This window comes from Dipodomys merriami, unplaced genomic scaffold (genome assembly GCF_024711535.1).
Source record: "Dipodomys merriami isolate MVZ:Mamm:240054 unplaced genomic scaffold, mDipMer1.0.p SCAF_14, whole genome shotgun sequence".
Lineage (NCBI taxonomy): Eukaryota > Metazoa > Chordata > Mammalia > Rodentia > Heteromyidae > Dipodomys > Dipodomys merriami.
The window spans coordinates 3,058,423-3,080,531 of NW_027202715.1; the positions used below are offsets into that span (position 1 = coordinate 3,058,423).

General features: G+C 39.5%; 1 protein-coding gene across 6 annotated transcripts in view; it reads right to left on the bottom strand.

Annotated features, from left to right (window-relative positions):
* Positions 1–22,109, bottom strand: part of Usp54 (ubiquitin specific peptidase 54) — a 125,675-nt gene that overhangs the window by 10,452 nt on the left and 93,114 nt on the right. For 2 of the 6 annotated variants that reach the window (XM_070020563.1, XM_070020562.1), the window contains exons 10-20: positions 21,793–21,961; positions 20,326–20,496; positions 15,789–15,920; positions 15,242–15,622; positions 14,841–15,072; positions 12,779–12,912; positions 10,058–10,225; positions 6,449–6,568; positions 5,337–5,532; positions 2,212–3,587; positions 241–371 (exon numbers count right to left, since the gene is read on the bottom strand). In XM_070020563.1, coding sequence (XP_069876664.1) covers positions 241–371; positions 2,212–3,587; positions 5,337–5,532; positions 6,449–6,568; positions 10,058–10,225; positions 12,779–12,912; positions 14,841–15,072; positions 15,242–15,622; positions 15,789–15,920; positions 20,326–20,496; positions 21,793–21,961 — 3,210 coding nt within the window. Of the gene's footprint in view, positions 1–240; positions 372–2,211; positions 3,588–5,336; positions 5,533–6,448; positions 6,569–10,057; positions 10,226–12,778; positions 12,913–14,840; positions 15,073–15,241; positions 15,623–15,788; positions 15,921–20,325; positions 20,497–21,792; positions 21,962–22,109 lie in introns of those variants that run through there. The other 4 variants (XM_070020565.1, XM_070020564.1, XM_070020566.1 and 1 more) reach the window with 4 other exon arrangements.

Here is a 22,109-nt window from a genome sequence, read left to right on the forward strand (position 1 = left end):
TGTGGTTTTCTCACAGGCTCTTTCCTCAGAGATACGGCAGACAATTGAATACGGTAGACTATTAAACACCTAAATTAGATATTATTGAAATGTAGTGACTGTGGCTATCTCCTTTTACTCAAAAAGAGAATGACCATGTACTCTTCAGATAGCCCCACATGACTATGCCTTTGCCTTACATCAACCACCACTCATTTCTTAGCAAATTTGCTTTTCTAGCATACCACCCAGGTCCAGCACCTTAGCATTTAAAGCTGCTGCCTGTGATGCAGACACTGGGCTCACTTCATGGAAAATGTGCTCCATTTCTGCTGTTGGGGTCTTTGACAGATCAAGACCAGGTGCTGAGTGCAGTCTCCTCCCCATGCCATCTGTACAGGAAGAAAACATAAGTACAAACTGAAATCATCTCTTTTGGGGACCACAAATCTGAGACTGGAAGCACAGATTCAGAAGCTCACATTGCACCTAAGTAACAAATATTCTTCCCTGAACCCAATGGGGAAATGTGTTCCTAGCATATTATTTAGAAACAATAATTTTCAGAGTATGGATGAATTCAAATAGTGCAAAAGGGTCACAACCCTTAAAGAATTTTGTAATAATCAAGAACTTCATGAAAAAACAGATGAATATCTCCATCCTGTCACATTTCATTTTTGTAAACAGAGGTTGGTATGAAATTTGTAATGTATAGAAAGAACATTATCTTACATAGAGATTTTCTGTGGCAACAAAGGACACCATTATTTCCAGTCTAGTTCAGAATTAGAGTAACCACAATCATCATATATCAAACCTCATTTGATATAACAAGAACATGAGCTCCAGGATCTGACAGGTAGTACTTTTCAGCACAGTATTTTCCCTCCCACCTTCCTTTCTTTTTCTCTCTTATTTTCTCTCTCTCTCTCTTACACACAAAGTCATTACTTTTGAGGGATGCATTCAAAATTATTTATGAGTGGAAAAATATATATCTAATATGTGCTTTTTTTGGAGGGGGGCAATCATGGGGCCTGAACTCTAGGCCTGGGTGCTGTCCCCCAGCTCTTCAGCTCAAGGCTAGCGCTCTACCACTTGAGCCACAGTGACACTTCCGGCTTTTTCTGCTTATGTGATGCTGAGGAATGCAACTAGGGCCTCATGCATGCGAGGTAAGACTCTACCACTAAGCCACCTTCCCAGCCCAATAATATGTGCTTTTAAATAAACTAGTGAGAAAAGGAGAGTGAGATGCTACAGCTAAATAAAAAATCACCACCACAGAAGCTGGTGATAAGTACCTGGAAGTTTACTAAAGCACTTACTTTAACTCTATACTTTTATTTGAAATGTTTCGTAACAGAGTTGCTGTGTATTTTTAAGTAAACATCTGTAAGGTGATATCTACCTGGCTTGGAAGTACTACAAAATTCAGAATATCTATCTATCTATCTATCTATCTGGATAGATAGATAGATAGATTTATATGGAGCTTATATAATCATGTCAAAATGAATCTAATCACAAAAGACCACCTACTTTATAATTTCATTGAGATATAATGTCCTGAGTAGACAAATAGATTTGTGGATTCAGAGGTTAAGAAGAGGAATCAAAGATATGAGGTGTATGACTGCTATTAGGTATAAGTTATAATCATCCTTTTGGGATGATTAAACACACTTTGACACTATGGTGAGCTGGGGTTAAAAGTAAAGAACTTAAGAGAAAGGCCTTGAGTTTAAACCACTGTACAACAAAATATGGAAGGGGGGGTCTAAAGGTGACTAACAATTAGAAAATAAAACTACAGTGATAGAATGACAACTCTAGTATATTAAAAACTATGTTGTACACTTTATTTATTTATTTAATTTATTTTTATGCCAGTCCTAGGGCTTGAACTCAGGGCCTGGGCATTGTCCCTGGGCACTGTCAAGGCTAACACAGTGCTACTTCTGGCTTTTTCTGTTTATGTGGTACTGAGGAATCGAACCCAGGGCTTCGAGTAGTCTTCTTTCTTTATGAGGAAGGAATTCATCTGTGAGTGCTAATTCTGCCTCCAACACCACTCTGGCTAAAAGGTATGTCCAGATTTTACAAGTAAAGTCAGAAGTTATAATTACTGTTCACTAAGCTAGGGATACTATCTGTTTAGAACACCAACCCTCTTTCAGCATTTTTTCAGAAATTCTTACTCTCCTCTACCCTTCACTGCATCTTTACCTGTTTGGCAAAGTGGATGCCAAGTTACATCCTGCTGCTCCCATCCAGAACTTCCAGCTTGAGAAGCCTGTAGACTGGCCTGGTAGAGAGACTCCAATTCTGATGTCTCCCGCTCTGTATCTTGGTTCCAATGTGGATGCAGAAGGATGTGATTTCTCTCTGGATAAGTTACACAGGTATGGGAGTCATGGGGGGAGGACTTTGCTCCTGGGCCAGGGAACCCATGTTTAAGCTGAGAATCACAGAGCCTGGTAACATTTACCCAGGAATCCAAAGGCAAACAAGTCCCTGAGCTGATACTGCTATCAAGCTCCTTAGGCCTAACATCTCTCATTTGAGATAGCTTCCCTTGGTGTATAGCTAGTTCTGCCAACCTGGGCTGTCCTCCCCTAGAGCTTTCACCATTAGGCAGCCCAGTGTCCATGGCAAGAGAAGTATGGTCAGCAGGCTCTTCCCAAGAAGCAAGTCTGTCCCTAGTATCCAGAGAGAGCTTTTGTTTTACCCAAGGACAGTGGCCTTTTCCTTGACCTTGTTGGAAAGAAGGCTTCAAGTCAGAAGGGGAACTGTTCTTCCTTAGACTACTTGGCAAACTTTGATTCTGGGAACCTGTAGCATCCCTTGTGGAGGCACTCTGCATCTTCTGGAACTGTTCTGCCAGAGAGCGGACAAGTCCTTTTGTGCTGGGAAACTCTGGCCGATAGGCCTCTTCATTACTTTCAACTACTTTTGAAATCAATGGAATTTGGAGGCATTGGTTAGTTTTCCGCACAGGATCAGGAGAATAAAGCACAGATGAAGAAGCAGCAGACATTACAGGATGACAGGCCATATGAAGGGGAATGCTGGGCTGAGCTGATGAACCTGAAGGAGTATAGCCTAAGCTATGTGCATTTCCTGTCTCCGAGGTGACTCTTCCTGTTGGATGTGACCAAGGCATCACCTGGAAAGGGTCAGTAGAATCCTTCTCTTCTTGGAACAGCTGTTCTTGAGCAATGCCCTGTCCTTGTTGTGGACAAAACCTGTTACAGTTAATGTTGTCCTCCCTGCAGCCTTGCAGCTTACCCACAAGGCCATCCAATTCATGATGGGAAGTCTTCTCAGTCTTCCCTGTTTTTTTAGGTAAACTTTGCCTTTGGAGTGCAGAAGCATCAATGCCATCCGCCTCAACTGAAGTCAGAAGCTTTGAGGAAGATCTACTGGAGGAGTTGTGCTCTGGGGCAGATGGGGCAGATGATTCTGGGAATAGTGATGAATGTGACACATGGCAAGAAGCAGGTGAGTGAAAGAAAGAAGAACTGGCCCCAAACTCTGTATCTGTGCAGGGTTCTAGTTGGGCCTCCTGTCTTAACAATACTTGGAGCGAGACAGGTTGTTCACTGAAAGAAATAGAGAAAACCAGTCATAAGCTGTTTTTAAAATGAACTACTAATTCAATTCCTATTTCTAACTATTAACAGAGAGGATAATGAGAATAAATGAAAAGATAAGCACAAAAAAGTTAATAGTTCAGAGGTTCAAACACATACCCAGACATATGGTCCACTCACCCTCAGATGAAAAGGCAATACTACACAGCTATTAAATGCTTTCACTAAAGCTGCATATGGTAATATTAAATAGTACCCTTGCCTATACATTTTTTAACTATTTATGAAGTTCCATTCTAATCATATTCTAATTGCAAGTTAAAAAACAGAAACACTATTCTCACATGCAGATGATATGGAGGATAAGCAGAGCTTGAAAATCACTCATACCAAACAGCAAAAATCCAGGTTGCTATATAAGGAAGAAAGTCCTACCGAGGATCCTATGAGGTAGTTGAGACAAAGGAACCAAGAGTATACAATTACAAAATATAGGATGGTTTGGGTTCATGGTATTAGAGAGATCTACTCTCTTGAATATGCATTTGTAATCCAGGTTTCATTGTATTTGTCACTCAGATATTTCCTTAAAGTACTATTCTATGACTCTTAATGTTTAGAAGAATAGAGATTAACTACACATTAATAATTGTTATGTATGTATAATAAAATGCAATATTACAAGTACTTAAATCTTCAACTTTACAAATTTTGGATAATCAAATCAGATGCTTAACCCATGTGTCTCCTAGTAGAAAATCAAGATTTTGCCCTCCAAAACTTAAGAAACTATTATTTCAGATCCCTAATCTAAAAATTCAAAATTTGAAATGCTCTAGACTCCAAACTCCTTTGAGAGCAAATATGATGCTAAAACAGTCTAAACAGATCTGGATTTGAATTCTATACCATGTACCACTTATCAGCTACATGATCTTGAATACTTTATTTCTCTCCTCTGAATTCAACCTCCCCTATTTGTAAGTATTCTACATAATTATCAGTATTTCATAAGATTATTGAGAGAATGAAATAAAAGATATAAAAGCTTAGCTTAGACTTGAACCTAGATAGATCATAAAACATTAGCACACTTCGGATGTAGACCACTGGTAAAATGCGTGCCTAGCATGTACAAAGCCCTACGTTCCAATCCCAGTCCCACCAAGGGAAAAACAACAACAAAAAAGAGCTCACTTTATTATACTTCTATTTTGAAAACTGCTCAGAATGATTAATAATTAAGGTTACTTTTTGCTTAAATTCATTTAAGTAGGAGCCAAGTTAAAGGCTAAGACTGTAAGAACTACAACAATGACTACTGGAACGTTTTTCTAATCTTGACCTTAGAGAAGCTAACAAAGAAAATTTTTATGTCTTCTTTCTATGGTCTTATCAGAGGAAGGAAGACTATTTACCCTATTTCCATTGGATATGGGAAACACTGAACTCCCAAAATAAATTTTAGGCTTGCTACTATAAGATGAAAGGCAGCCCAGACCATCATGTCTAAGAACATAATAATTATATTGTAAGCTAGGGAGATAAGCTCACTCCAAGGCTATTTGGACACATGGATAGGACCACCAGAGCAATGAGCTTTTCACTGTAGATCTGACCTGAGAGAAGAAAAATCTTTCCAGTAGACTCTTCTCTCTTCCCTGTAGTCGCCAAGACAATGAGAGCTCTAGCTATGAAGTATCCATGGTCACTTCCTCCCCTGGAGTCCATAAACTAATGTGGGTTCCCAAGCACTACCTTGTTGGCTGAGGGAGGGCGCCCCCATGTGATGGGAGGCAGGCTGAGGGCTGCGGCGGCTGCTGCGATGACTGTTGCTGCTGCATGCGATCCTGCAGGCTCCGTGCTTTTCGAATACAGATTTGCAACTTCTTATCGACTAAGGCTCTGCTGTGCGTGCTAGAGCTTGCACCATGCAGGGCAAGTCTTAGTTTAGCTAAAATGCAAAAGAAAATATAGCAGAAACAGAACACAAAATAAAAATAAAAAGAACAAAACTGAACCAAAAACAAGCAAAATTTGCAATAAAACTCAAAATATGCAACAGGAATGCAAGGCATGGACCATGCATATGCTGACCAGGGCACACAGCTGGCTCTGGCTATAAGGAACATTCATGGAAGCCATGGAGGCCAAACAGGTTAATTCAAATTTTAAGAAAACAATACAAACAAACAAACAAACAAAGAACCAAAATAAATCAGGAAGATAAACTAGTGCTTAGAGGTTGCCACTCTTGTTATCCTTTCCAACTGACCTGTTGAACTCTGGTCTCCACACTTTGCTCCCAACTCCCCCTTCCTGATGGCCAACAGCAGAAATAAGATACAAACCTGCATCTGTCTTTATAGAGCACAGCTTCTTGTGGGTCACATTTAAGAGTCAGATATCAATTCTAAGCCTTAGTCCCTTGCTGTAACATTATGGTTGCTGCATACCAGGAAGGCAGAGGAGAAACAAAAAGAATCGAATGTTGCAATGGAAAGTTACTTGCTGGAAGTCAGAGCTAATTTATTCCGTGTTCCTACCATAAGCTCTAACTCATATTCAGTGACTACACTAAGAACAAATGATCCTCATTTCTGAGGTTTAAGTACATCTTGGGTTAACATGGCTACAGCATTCATCTGTGAATTCTTGATGATGTTAGTCCTGTAAAAACTCCACAGGCCACACTAACAATGCCAGGCACAGTTAAAAATCTGAAGGGCAAAGATAGCTAAAGGGCCTCTAGCTGGGAATGTAAGCATGAAGAAATATAAAAACTATTTTACATGGCCGAGTGACAATATTTAGAGCTATTGCGAAGTTAATAAAAAATGCCATAGCCATAGCAGTTAGAAATTACTTACAGATAGCTTCGTTACAGAGAGCCAAAGCTGCAGCACAGTCTCCCTTTTGTTCCAGATGCAGTGACTCTTCAAATACTGAATTTGCCTCTTGCAGGGACCTCTCAAAGCCGTCACTCCTCCCTGAAAGGGCCAGCACTTTTCATTTTCAGTACGATTAATTCCAACTTCTCCTATATACAGTAACTTCTCACTGATACACACAGATCCTGGCTGTTGAGCTACTGGTCTACTCTTATCCCCACTGTCAACTTAAAAATCTGAAAGAAGGGGGGCATCCATTTTTTCCTTAATGGAGATGTTGTTGAGGCCATGAAAAAGAAGCAAGCAAGTCATTGCCAGATACTCTCTCTTAGAGACTTTCAAGGAAAGAGAAAAGTATTGTTTATAAGAGCAAAGAATAACAGGATACCCCTTATCAACCACTGTTAGAAGACCCCAGAAGTCTACTGTTGTTAGAGCAAAGATGGCTTCACTGTTCTGTAGAAAGTCATCCATACCAGTCCATTCCCTACATCAATTCACAATCCTCTCTGCATCACCCTAAACTAGAAAACTGTGTTCAGGGAACAGACAGTCTACAATTCTTACCTCAATGTATCTACCACAGCAGCTGAATGGTATTTTCTGTTACACGAATATACTTTTTACCAGCACTGCTAAGTACTTATTTTGGTCATGCTCTTGGTCCTAACTACTTCCTTCCAAAAAGTCACCTTCCTATACAGCAAGCATGAGACATTCCTTCCTCCACTCAAAGTGGATGTATGAGTAAACAACTGCAAAAGAGTACAAGTACAATGTGAGATGGAAAGGCTAGAAAGTACATTAAAGGTAACTTTTATAAATGAACCTTCAAGTTAATGTATCCCTTATCTTCTACTCACTCATAATTGTCAGTTAGAAGGAAACTCCAATGTAAATTCACTAATAATTAGAATTGACATTAGACCTTTATGTAGTCATATGAGCAGGAAATCAAAATCATCTGAATCATTTCTCCCCATAATATCCTCCTAGCCCCATCTCCACTTATCTTTAGCTGGATATGATTTTTTTTTTAAAGGCTCTTTCACACTAAAAACATTCACTTCCTGCTTTATTATGGTTTCCAAAGAACAATTAGAAGACAAAGGAAGTAGCAACTGGTTATAAAATATTTGGCAAGCCAGGCACCTGTGGCTCACACCTGCAATCCTAGCTACTCAGGAGGCTGAGATCTGAGGATCACAGTTCAAAGCCAGCCTGGGGAAGAAAAGTCCATGAGATGCTTATCTCCAATAAACCACCAGAAAACCAGAAGTGGCGCTGTGGCTCAAGTGGTAGAGTACTAACCTTGAGCTGAAGAGAGTAGGGACAGCACCCAAGCCCAGAGTTCAAGCCCCATGACCAACAACAACAAAAACAAAATTGGCATCCAGATTCTACCCATCTCTGTAAGTGATTTTCCCTATGCCCAGGCCCAAAGTTTTCATTATATTTGCAGTCAGTTGAATCAGAAGAAGGAGGAGGATTGGAGGAAGAGGAGGAGGAGGAGGAAGAGGAGGAAGAAGAAGAGGAAGAAGTGAGAGAGGAAGAGGAAGAGGAGGAGGAGGAGAGGGGAGGAGGAGGAGGAGAAAGAGAAGAAGGAGAAAAAGGAGGAGGGGAGGAGGAAGAGGAGAAGGAGAAGGAGGAAGAGGAGGAGGAGGAGGAGGAGGAGGAGGAGGAGGAGGAGGAGGAGGAGGAGGAGGAGGAGGAGAAGAAGAAGAAGAAGAAGAAGAAGAAGAAGAAGAAGAAGAAGAAGAAGAAGAAGAAGAAGAAGCAGAAGAAGCAGAAGAAGCAGAAGAAGCAGAAGAAGCAGCAGCAGCAGAGCAGAAGCAGAAGCAGCAGCAGCCACAGCAGCTCTCAACTCTCAGGAGGCCAAGGCAGAAGGATCATGAGTTCAAGACTAGTCTAAGCTATATATATAGTAAGACCTTGACTAAAAGAAAAAAGTTCCCAACAATTTTACAAAGATCTAGGTGAACTACAATTGATCAATTACAAAATTCTTATCATCCAGAATCTTGGATTTCAATATCTTCTTTTTCCAGGAAATGCTGAACCAAAATGTATAGAGAATTAAAAATAATATAATTGTCAGTGGGATTCCCTCTCAATTTTAATGTACTGCTCACCTGCTGGAGGAAAGAAAAGACAAGGGGGAAAGGGTAGCTAAAGAAACTTGGGTGGGAGGCATGGTTCAAGCAGCAGAGTGCCTACCTAGAAATAACATAAATCTGGAAACCAAAGTGATACAGCTCTAGGCCAAAAAGGAGAGAGACAGCTTGGGATTTTGGAATTTAAAGCTCATTTTGATACAAATACAATGTCTTGGAAAATATAAGATATCAATTGCCTTAAATAAAAAAGCAGTAAAAGGGGCTGGGAAGGTGGCTCAGTGGCAGAGTGCTTGGCATGCATGAGGCCCTGGGTTTGATTCCTCAGCACTACATAAGCAAAAAAAGAAAAAAGCCAGAAGTGGCGCTGTGGCTCAAGAGGTAGAGCGCTAGCCTTGAGCTGAAGAGCTGAGGGACAGCGCCCAGGTCCAGAGTTCAGGCCCATGACCGGACCCAAAAAACAAAAAAACAAAAACAAAACAAAACAGTAAGAGGACTAGGGATGAAGGTTAGTGGTAGAATGGCTGCCTGACATATTTGAGGACCTTGGTTCAGTCCTCAGCACAACAAAAAAAGGAGGTAGAGGGACGAATAGGAGAAAAAAAGACAGCAGGATTAGAGGAGAAAAGCTGCCCCCAAAAGGACTACTATTCAGAGAAGAAAACTACTTTAAATACCTATATAAGAAGAGAAAAATATCCAAGAGAAGGCAACTACCCAAACAGCACTGACTCCTCTATCTTTTATACCACTTTAACATGATTTGTTATATCTGAAGACTCTGAATGTAGCACAATGGTAGAATGCTTTGTTTAATCCATAGTAATGCATTTAAAAAGATAAACAAATATAAATAAAGCTGACTTTTGGGCACTGGTGGCTCACACCTGTAATCCTAGCTACTCAGGAGGTTGAGATCTGAGGCTCTAGATTCAAAGCCACCAGCCTGGTCAGAAAAGTCCCTTAAGACTCTTATCTCCCATTAACCACTCAAAAACAGGAAGTGGTGCTGTGGCTCAAAGTGGTACAGTGCTAGCCTTGAGCAAAGAAGCTCAGAGACAGTGCGTAGGCCCTTAGTTCAAGCCCTATAACAAACAAAAAATAATAAATAAATAAAGCTGAGGCTTTAATGTCCTCAACCTCTGTTTATCAAATCCTCTTCCCTGACATGGTGAATTCCCTTCACTGCAAGTGGGGCTCCCTTGCTGCTCTTATCAGCTGTTTCTACAGATGTTTATGGAAAACATTTTTCATGAATAATACACTATCTTCAATTTAAGACTGAATAAAAGTACCCCAAATCAGTGCCTAGTCACAATCAGTAGGCTTGTCATCTACTTTAGCTTTCAATAAATGGTTAAATTAGAATAAAATATAATTTTGTATAAGGGAAGACATGAAATTTGCAAGATTGAATCTTTTCTCCTACCTGTTCTCTCTGTCCCATTACCCTCAACCTAATTCTCACAATTACCCTGATTTTGCAGTTCATCCAAGTCCATGAAACGGCTGGGATGAGGATTAAACCCTTTAGCAGCCTCTAGCTCCTTTTCCCGTTTTCTTCGAAGTTCCTGTTCTTGAGCCCTCCTGGCCACCTCTTCCTGTAGTTCATCTAGTTCAGTTTTAGAAGGTATCTCTCCACCTGGGAAAACAAGAAAGAAGATAAATTTACATTTCTATAATTCAGATGAAGCATCTGCAGAATTTAAGGTCACTATGCATTTTTCCTTAAAAATTCTCGAATTTAACTTGAAGTTCATGTTTCGAATAGTGTTTTCCAAATCAGATTTAAGGTGGAATCTGGGCCATGAATAACAACAACAATAAAAAATATTTTTGGATGCTTCATGACAACAGTAACAACATAATACCTAACACTTGCTAAGCATGTATCAGAAACAGTTGGGGTTTTTGTGGGGAGGGGGGAGTCATGGGGCTTGAACTCTGGGCCTGGTCCCTCGGCTCTTCAGCTCAAAGCTAGTGCTCTACCACTTGAGCCACAGCTCCACTTCCAGTTTTCCAGTGGTTTATTGGAGATAAGAGTCTCACAGACATTCCTGCCTGTGCTGGCTTTGAACTGTGATTGTCAGACCTCAGCCTCCTGAGTAGCTAGGATAATAGGCGTGAGCCACCATCAGCCAGCATGGTTTAATTCTTGTAACTGATAAGGTAGATATTATTCACATTTTAGGAAATGAGAAAATTGAAAGACAAAAAGATATCACAGAAGGCGAAGGGTAGAACTGATGTCAAGTCAAGTAGGGCAAATTCATTCAACCATCAGTCTCTTCCAGGTATTGCCACTGGCTCACTGGTAGCTTCAGGCAGGCCATTTTCTCACCCTTAATTTCTATCATCTCCTTAGTAAGTAAGTAAAACATCTACCCATAGTAGTAAAAATTCACTTTGAAATGTTCATAGATGGGTCTAATAGAATTCGTGTGCTGTGCCTGGCACCGGTGGCTCATGCCTGTAATCCTAGCTACTCAGGAGGCTGAGATTTGAGGATCATGGTTCAAAGCAAGCCCAGGCAGAAAAGTCTGTGAGACTCTGATCTCCAATAAACCACTAGAAAACTGGAAGTGGTGCTGTGGTTCAAGAGGTAGAGTACTCACCTTGAGCTGAAGAGCGCAGGGACAGTGCCAAGCTCAGAGTTCAAGCCCCACAATTGACAAAAAAAAAAAAAAAAAAAAAAAAAGAATTAGTGTGCTCTTCATGAGAAATTAAGTGAAAATTTTATGGGATAATAGTATACATAGTATGATTTCATTTTATATTGTAAAAATAGTACTGGCCATTATGTATATACTTAAATGTACCTGTATATTTGTAAAAGCATAGAAAAAGAGGTAGAAAAATACATACCATAATGGTAACATTGTTTCTTTAAATTATAGGAGGTAAAGGGCAAGTTATGCTAAGCTTGACTTATTTTTGTACTTTTAAAAAATACTAATCAGTCATTGTATAAAAATTTTTGTTCTGTGTTTTAATAAAATGATTATATCAAATTGTAAAGTATATAAGGGTTGTTATATAAGAGAATGGTGAGGCAACATGGTGTATGGAGTATTTTGTTATAACTCTTTTTTAAGTATCTTGTACCAATTGTAGAATCCTATTGGTGGATTCTGTCTAGATGGTCCAGAATTGAGGACTAATAGGGAAATCACAAGTTGCAGTATAATATTAGAATAGTACTAGCACTCTAAATAGAAGATAAGGTATAATAGACATATATATGAACACAAGTTGTAATTTTTTAAGTAGTATTACTGAACATGACATAAATTAAAATGTGACAAATAAGCCAAATGTATAATGTCACTGGGAAAAAATGAATTTCTTACACTAGTCTCTAACTTTAACTTACTCTAACCCAATATTAGAAAGTTACCTGCCATCTAGGTGCTGGTAGCTTATGCTTGTAATACTCAGGAGGCTGAGATCTGAGGATTGTAGTTCAAAGCCTTCAGGAAAGTCTGTGAGACTCTTATCTCCAATTAACCACCAGAAAAAATGGAAGAACTGTGGCTCAAAGTAGTAGAGTACTAGTCTTGAACAGAAAAGCTCAGGCCTATGACCCATAAAGAGGGAGGGAGGGAAGGAGGGAGCCTGCTTAAAGCAGGCATTGCTCTTCTCCAGCAGATGGCAGCATACCTAAAAGGTGTTCAGACCTTTTGATACACCCTTCTTCTAAGAATTTTAATTAACTATCAAGACAATTGGAAATTACATTAGAATAAAAGCAGGGGTAAAGGTTAACTTTGAATTACTTATTTCCCAGTTTTGTCCACAGCCTGCATGTCCATCCCCCTTTTACATCTCAATTTATAGCATTAATCAATAAGAACTTTATTTCTCTACAGGCTGCCTCTATACCAAGGAAAGCCCTAAAACTTATTCTTCTTAGGAATGGAGCTGTTTTTAAAAAATCAACATTCATCATATTTCTGCTCCTTCTTGTTCCCACGGGGTCCTATCCAAGATAAAAACACATAGGCAAGCTGTGATAGAAAACAAAAAATCAGGAAATCCAAAAACAGAGCAGCTGAAATGCCTCTACATTTATATGTTGATAGAATACCCAAACTGCAACTGGCCTCTAATTATAAATGTACTCAGGATAAGGTTATTCCTCAATTAGAACTGGTGATACAATCCAGTCTCTCAAATCCAGTGTCCTTCTACTTACCTGAAAGGGGTTGTGTCTTTGTCCAGCCACTCATGGATGCTGTGGAATCTACCTCCAGGATGCTGCTACTGTGAGACTTTGGGATATGACGCCAAGAAGGGACAAACCCAGCTGATTTCTTAGCACATACATCCCTTCAAAAGAGAAAACAGAGTCTCATAAAAGCACTGGAAAGGTGGTTTCTAGCATATCCTCCAGAAAGCATCAAACTAATACAATTAAAGCTTCTGGGATCTGGGTGTCCTGATGTTCAACTACAGTCCTAGCTACTCAGGAGGCTAAGGCAGGAGGATTGTTTGAGGCCAACCTGAGCAACTAGCAAGACCCACTGTAATTTTTTTTTAAGTGCCTCTGCTAAACTATTGGAAAATTGAAATAGTCACTGATTTCCCTATCTTATGCTACCTCATTCACATCTTATAAATACAACATAGTTTATGGTATGTAGTAGACATTAAAATTTATTACATGAATAATGACTGTATTATTTTCATTGTATTCTTTTCCTTGTTCTTATTATTTTTTTTTCTGGTGCTAGGGATCAAACTTAAAGCCTTATACATGGTAGGAAAGTAAGGAACCTACTGAGCTATTTCCCCTGTCCATCTTGCAAAATATTTGTTGCATCTTCTCATGAGTAAAACTAAACAGGGTCCTATATCCAGGGAAGAACATCAGGGAAGAAAGAGGATATATTATCCTTTCAGAAGATATAATTATGCCTTTCGAGGCAATATAATGTAGGAAAATTACCTCTGTGACAAACCAATTAAAAACAATATATGGAGATCTGAAGCAAATACATCTTTGGAAAGGAATAATGAGCTCTATTAAACTGTCATCATTTTCTTATGGAATTATGAATATCATTGGTTCATACAATACAAACTCTTCAATGATTCAAAGCAAAACAAAAACTACCTCCAAATAGAAGGCAAGAATAAGTAACATTTGGGTTTCTTCTCTGATTTTAAGATTACAAATTTGATTCACTAATTCATTCTTTCCTTGAAAACTAATATATATATATATATATATATATATATATATATATATATATATATATATATATATATATATTCGGTGCTATCCCTCAGCTCTTCAGCTCAAGGCAAGCACTCTACCACTTGAGCCACAGCACCACTTCTGATTTTCTGAGTGGTTTATAGGAGATAAGTGTCTCACAAACTTTTCCTGCTCGGGCTTGCTTTGAACCATGATCCTCAGATCTCAGCCTCCTGAGTAGCTAGGATTACAGGCGTGAGCCACTGGCGTCCTGCTAGTATAATTTTTTAAAATACATTTTTACTAAGCCTCACATGGTAGTATGACTCTACCTACACAAAGTTTTAGAAAGGAGGATCAAGGCCAAAGCCAGCCCCAGTAAAAAGGCAAGAGTTTATATAAAAATAAGCAAAAAAGGACTGGGGCTTGGCTTAAGTGGTAGAATGCCTGCCAAGCTAGTGCAAGGTTAAATTCAAATTCCAGTAACATCAAACAAAATAAATTAGACAGGTATATCATGATGTATAGTAAAAATATAGATAGTAAAAAAATACTATAAGTATGATAGATAGTAAAAATATAGATAATAAAAATACTATAAGTAAAGCAAAATTAACATCTATCATCTCAGCTACTCTTGTACATTTTGTAAGAAAAGCAGCTAAAATTTCATTTAACATCAATTTCATAATAGTATAATTTTAATCCCAATATTCCTCACATTATATATTAGATCTCTTGATTTGTTCATCCTACATACCTGAAGAATGTGAAACATTTCACTAGTTTGCACATTACCCTTCATCAAAGAGCTATGGTTTATCTTCTCTGTACGTACTGCTGAGCACTAAACAATTACTTTCTACTTAACTTTTTCCTTTCTCAAGTGCCTTGAATCTTCCTTTCAGCAGAAAGTGCTGCTGATACAAAAGTTGGGAACGTGTATGAACAGATGGGGCTGAAGCCCATCTACTGTCTAAGCCATAGTTGAGAGCTCCAAAGAAATAACTCACTTTGCTGCACGGGACAATGCCTCTATTCAAAGATAAAACAATACCTGCAGATGTTTGAACTCTCTGGTAGTGCTACATCCAGGCTGACAGGGCTGCTGCTGTTCCTCTCACTGCTTTCATAGCCAGATTCCATTCTCTGGATTAAGCGTGGATGTTGATCTAAAAGGTGAGAGCCTGGCCATGCTTGACCCCAGGGTTTGTGCTGGAAGCTTGATCTACCAGCTTTAATGTTGTAAGCAGGTGGCTTCCTTAGTTCATCTGGTGTAAATTCTTTAGCTATCCAGATAAGAGGACAAGATAGATTTAACATTGGCCTAAATAAAGATCTAACTAATCACTCTACCATCCAGACATTTATTTACTTTGATAACAGAGTGAAAATACTCCTTTCCAGGTCTACCAGAATACATACAAATAACTGTGTTTTCCCTGATTATCTCCTCACCTGAATCTTCAGAAAAGGGACTAAGCTGTGTATAACCACAATGCTTCCTTTTGTCCTTACTGAAAATACTGTCAATATTCAGAGACTCTCGTTTTGGTCTCCACGTTGGGCGATACTTGCTGGAAGAACTTGATTTGGATTCACTGCTGGTACTCTCCACTTCCCAGTCACGAGAATGTAAAGGCAGGTTTCTAGAAGTTTTTTTGTCAGCCTGGTCTCCTCCCTTTCCCCCACAGAGAGATCCTACATTGGTCTGAGAAGACAGGGATGGTCTGTTATGGATCATATTGCTGACTGTCTCCTTAAAATCCCTTAGCCTGTTGGTGCTGCTGGATGGTTTGGAGGCATTCCTAGGAACCTGCTTCTCTTTTAGTGTTTCTCCTGAAAAATCAAAGAATAAAACAAATATAGATGTTAAAAGTGATCACAAATACCCATAGCCCAACATCTAGAAAGCAAGGAAAAAAGCCCTTTGAGCTAAAGGGAGATAATAACAATTTGGAGTATGGTACAAGTTTGGTAAAGAGGAGCAATGCAGAGAGATTACCTTCACTATGGTACCCTGAGGCCTGGGGCTCATCGCCCTTCCTCCTAACACGGCCAGAGCTCCTCTTGCGCTCTATCAGGGACCCTTTCTTGGATGTGTGTTTCTGGTTACATTCACTATCAGTTAAGTGTCCTGGAAGAACAAGGAAATAGATAAGCTGGTATCTGAGACTTAGCTGCATCCTCTTCAAAACCTAGTCTTCCTTTGGAATTTATAGTAGAGCCACAAATTTACTGCATCCATAGATCAGAATCTGTATTTAAGAATCTCTCAGGCCAGGTGCACCTGTAATCAGGAGGCTCAGACCTGAGAATCACGGTTCAAAGCCAGCCCAGGCAGCAAAGTCCATGAGACTCTTATCTCCAATAAACCACCAGAAAACCGGAAGTGGCGCTGTGGTTCAAGTGGTAGAGTGCTAGCTCTGAACTGAATAGCTGAGGGACAGCGCCCAGGGGGGGTTCAAGCCCCATGACCAACCCCCATCTCCCACCAAAAAAGAATCTCTCAGTAGATAAAGTATTTAATGTGAGCTTCTAAATTCAAATGTCCCCTGAGCAATTATTAGTCTCACAATCTTTCCCAGTAATCCAGAAGAACTAAGGACACAATGGTAATTTTTTGTTTTTGTAATATTGCAGACCGAACCCAGGGTCCTGGAGGCACTGTACCACTGAGCTACACTGCCAGCTCCTGGTAAGTTTTTAAAAGTAAAAGTTTTAAAAATCATATAGGGGCTGGGAAGGTGGCTCAGTGGTAGAGTGCTTGCCTCACATGCATGAGGCCCTGGGTTCAATTCATCAGCACCATAAGCAGAAAAAGCTGGAAGTGGCGCTGTGGCTCAAGTGGTAGAATGCTTGCCTTGAGCTGAAGAGCTGAGGGACAGTGCCCAGCCCCAGAGTTCAAGCCCCATAACTGGAAAAAAAAGATCCAGTTCTAAATCTTCCTTAAATGTGGATTACTTAAAAGGTCATTTCATAGGCTGAGAAGGTAGCTCGGTGGTAGAGTGCTTGCCTCACATGCATGAGACCCTGGGTTCAATTCCTCAGCACCACATAAGCAGGAAAAGTTGGAAGTGGCACTGTCGCTCAAGTGGTAGAGCACTAGCCTTGAGATGAAGAGCAGAGGGACAGTACCCAGGCCCAGAGTTCAGGCCCCATGACCGACAAAAAAAAAAAAAAGGACATTTTAACATTGATTCTCATTCTTAACCCCATTCTATGCTTCACCCAGAGATTCTACTTCTCACCAGTAAAAACTGGAAAGCCTAGCGCTAAGCTATTTAATGTAGTTTTCCCTGCTTCAAGCACATGGTATGAAAATGCAGGAGTATGATTTATCACACAGAAAAGGTCAGATTCTAGAGAATAGTCCACCAAGGTACTGGAAGCCAGAGATTAATTAAGTTTGAAGACAGGCTTAAGGGAAAGCCTCTAGGTTCGAAAATATACTGAGAGCTAACACAAATTAATTTTATATGTTAGCATAGGAAAATCCTTGTACATATTCAGGTATCAGCAATGTAGTGATAGGGATACTTATTTTCAACCAGTTGTTTCCATGCAATCTTTTATTGTTTTTATCTGTTCCTTTGCTATGTTTGGGCCCATAAGATTTATGAATAGAAGAAATCACTTGGTGCAACTAAATGTTACCAATGTTAAATCAATGAGCATGCCACACACATGGCCTTAATATAAATCTGAGTCTCCTAGAAAATACACCTAGTTGATCATTAGTGTGGCTTCCCCCGGTTCTTAGTTTTAGAAATGTGGTCTTAAGAACACCATCAATAATAATCATCATCATAAATATTTTTTTAAACTCCCATCTTTATGATTGATTACATAATATACTAACATTAGAAGAATCTTGTTGGAGAATAAACAATAACTATATCTTGCAACTTTCTTATTCTATATTTAAATTTTTGTACAACTATTTAAATTAAGTTTTAAAGAAGTTAAAAACAAAAACAAGGCTGGGAAGGTGGCCCAGTAGTAGAGTGCTTGCATTGCATGCATGAGGCCCTGGGTTTGATTCCTTGACACCACTTAAGCAGAAAAAGCTGGAAGTGGCACTGTGGCTCAAGTGGTAGAGTGCCAGGCTTGAGCTGAAGAGCTCAGGGACAGAACCCAGGCCTGGAGTTCATGCCCACCACCCACAAAAAACAAACAAACAAACAAACACCATTCATTTTAACACCATCCATGTAGTAGTGCTCAAAACTAATCAAATATTAATGAATCTGACCAAATGTCTAGGTTCAGTAACCATTTTATAAGAGATAGAGAACAAAGGAAGATGTTATTGGCACATTCATGGATGCAACTAGCATTTTCAGAATTTGGAAAATCTATGGGCTGGGAATGTGGCTTGGTGGTAGAGTGCTTTCCCAGCATGCAGGAAGCCCTGGGTTTGATTACTCAGTACCACATAAACAGAAAAGGCTGGAAGTGGTGCTGTGGCTTAAGTGGTAGGATGCTAACCTTGAGCAAAAGCAGCTCAGGGACAGTGCCCAGGCCCTGAGTTCAAGCCCCAGGACTGACCAAAAAATAAAAAATATAAAAGGAAATTCCAGAGGAAAAACTAGTCCTTCAACAATAAATTATAAAGGGAAAAAAAATCTGTGCATCAAAAGTACCTAACTGAGCATGGTAGCACAAGCCTGTAGTCCTAGAACTTGAGGCTTAGATGGAAGGGTCACTTGAGCTCAGAGCAACATAGAAAGATCCTTGGAAGGGGGAAAAAAAAATCCCAGGCATGTTGATATATACCTGTAACCCTAGCACTTGAAAGGCTGGAGTAAAAGGATCAAAAGTTCAAGGCCAGTATAAAATAAATAAGAAGGCCTCGTTTCAAAAATTACCACTTAAATAACCTTAAACAACTTACCAACCCATCACAATATGTAGATTTCATTTGGATTTTAAGTGAAATACAAACTATTAAAAATATGATACGATACGTTAATACCTGAACACTTGTTGTCTTGTGACTTAAAGGTATTATTACTTTATTTTTTCCAGTGCTAAGAATTGAATAGATACTTGTACAATCTTCTGCAAGTACTATTCTACTGAGTTATATATCTCTAGCACTGTTTTTAAGTGATTTCAAAAAACTGACTTCTTATGTTTTAGCATTTCATATTAAAATATTTGTCTTGGGCTTACTTAAAAATAATTCAGGAAGCCGGGCGCTGGTGGCTCACGCCTGTAATCCTAGCTACTCAGGAGGCTGAGATCTGAGGATCGCGGTTCAAAGCCAGCCCGGGCAGGAGAAACCGTGAGACTCCTATCTCCAATAAACCACCAGAAAACCGGAAGTGGCGCTGTAGCTCAAGTGGTAGAGCGCTCGCCTTGAGCTGAAGAGCTGAGGGACAGCGCCCAGGCCCAGAGTTCAAGCCCCACGACCGACAAAAAAAAAAAAAAAAAAAAAAAAAAAAAAAATTCAGGAATGGTGAAGTATGTAAAAGTACAGCTAGACTGGCTGTGAACTATAATTATTGAACCTAGGTGATAGTTACATTACTCTGTATACTTAGAAATGTTTAAAATTTTCAGGGCTGGGAATGTAGCTAGCTCAGTGGTAGAGTGCTTGCCTTACATGCATAAGGTCCTGGGTTCAATTCCTCAGCACCACATAAGCAAAAAGAAAAAAGCCAGAAGTGATGCTGTGGCTCAAGTGGTAGCACTAGCCTTGAGCTGAAGAGCTGAGGGGCACTGCCCAGGCTCAGAGTTCAGGCCCCACGACCAGACCCCCCCCAAAAAAAAAGAAATGTTTGAAATCTCAATTTAAAAAACAAAAGGCACAGAATATAATCCAGCAATTGGAAGCTAGGGACTCACTAATTTACAAAGACCTTCAGAATATAAGCATTATTCCAATATTCCATGCTTTCAATGTTCTAGTACCCATAATGTTACTCTGCATCTCAGCAGTCACTTACTGTTCTTCCTTTATGTTATGTACTGATTTCTTCCACTCACACAGGATACTCTGCTACATATTAGCAAAACAATTTAAGAAGTTTCCTGTTGAAGTTCACAATGATAAAACTATTTTTCCTTATTTTGCTTCTCTATCCTTCAAAGGCCTAGAAAGATGAGTATGTGTGCCCACCCACCCACCCACCCATACACTCATAAACACACACACACACACACACATTCTCAAAGTCCTTCTCTCAGAACGAAAATCTGTTATAAAAATATGATGAGATATAAAATATAAGAAAACGTCAAAAAGGCTTAATAAGGACACTGTGAAAAGGATGAGGATCAAAAGGAAGAGAAGAGAAAGCAGACTTTAAAATAATTATACTGATAATCATTACAGTGGTCTTTCCTAATGTATGATTGTTGACAGTGTCCAATGGAACTGCATTTTGTCCTTGTCTCCCACTCAATTACCTACATTCTGTGCCTTTCTATCGTGCATGACAAACATTTCAGACTTGCCCTAATTTCCTTTCCTTGGGAGACCTTCTATATAGGAATTAAATTAGGCAAGCATGGTCCTCTGTTTAAGTCCCTACCTGTGTCTCGACTGCTCTGGGACATGGAATCATTCTCCACATTACAGATGACTGTCCCCTGAGAATCAGAAGAGAAGTGACTGACCACAGACTCATGGTGGGAGTGTTTGTAGAGATAACTCTCCGTTGAAGAATCTGTTCGAGTGTCACTTGAGATGGAGGGCTCCCTCCCTAAGGGAAGGAGGAAACACATATGCAAAAGTGAGGAAATAAAAGAACAGTGAAAAAGAAGAAAAGAGATAGATGCACAAAGATCCATAAGTAAGAACTTCCTAGAAGGAAGCCTGAGAAGAAGACGCCACAGAGCCATTCTTCCCAATATCCAACTTCAGGTAATCCAAACACACAATTACAACCACCTCTGCCTTATCTTACAGAAATCCTGCCACTGTGAAAAACTGTGGGGATTTTTAGAAAATCTGTTGAGGTAGTGGGGGTACGTGGAAGAAATGAAAAAGTTGTGAGAAGCAAAATCTATTTAGAGGGAAAGCCCCAGGCCAACTTGTTATGCATACCAGTTCTTCACCCATCCCATAATCTGTATCTTACACTCTCATGAATGTCACTTTTTTAAAAAACTGACATTTTTATATGCATTTTAATATCTCTGAGAAATTATGGGGCTTTTATTTAATGTGTAGTTAATTCAATGGAAGGATTTCTTCTGAACACTTAGCTGAGATAAACACAACAAAACAAATGGGTATTTGAAGGGAGAAGTAGAGCCGGTCTGGGTGGGGTATAAAAGTAGGAAGAAAGTGGCAAGGGCCAAGAAAGAGGGAGGTGCAAAAGGGAGGGAGGAAGACTAAAGACAAGTGTCTTCTCCTTCAAAAATGGACTAAAGATCTGCTCTAGATTCAGTAGAGTAAAAGTACATTTCTTCTTCATCCTTTTCAGAAACTAAGCCAAAATTTATTCATTATGAGCCTCTGTGGACTAGCTTGAGAGAGTTCAGTCATCATAATGGAAACTATTTTTATAGGAAATATTATTTTGACCCAAATAATTGACTTAGAAGTGAACAAGTGATTTATATGATAAGGAAAATCACTACTGCGTTTGGAATTTTAAAACAAAACTGTCTCAACCTCCAAAAAAAGGATTGGCTTTGTAGTTAGTGACTCAATTTATTTTATCTTGACAATTTACATAAGCCACTGTTAAACTCCTAATAAGAATCAGTCTTCTTTAGATTTTTAGAGGGCTAAATACTAGTTCTTACAAACTTAGTATTTCAGTATAAATAAGTGTAATTTCTTCCTTAATTTGAGTTGGAGCCAACTAATTTATGTAACATACCCTTGAGGCTAAAGGAAACAAAGTCTGACACAAGTTTGGCTTTGGCACTAATTGGTAATTCTTACGCCTAACGAATCTTAGGTTTAATGAAAGGTAGGGTACATGAATCCCACCTCACTGATAAAGTGGAGTAGGGAGCAAGGAGCAGTAAAGGGCTAGGCTACTCACCTGAATCTTCACTGTCATAGCATGTCCTGCTGTATGACTGGAACTGGGATTGGGATGGCAGGTCCTGGGTAGACACTGGGGTGCCCTGGGGATCTGCATAAAGCAACAGTAAGGGCTGATAGTGCCCTTTGATGCATTTGGTTACCACATCCTTCCATTTGGGCCCAATCTGAACCAGAACAACCAGAAGAACACAATCATTAATTATACTTCATATCCGTAATTCAAAATGTATCTTCAGCCAGACGCCAGTAGCTCACTCCTATAATCCTAGCTACTCAGGAGGCTGAGATCTGATGATCACGATTCAAAATCAA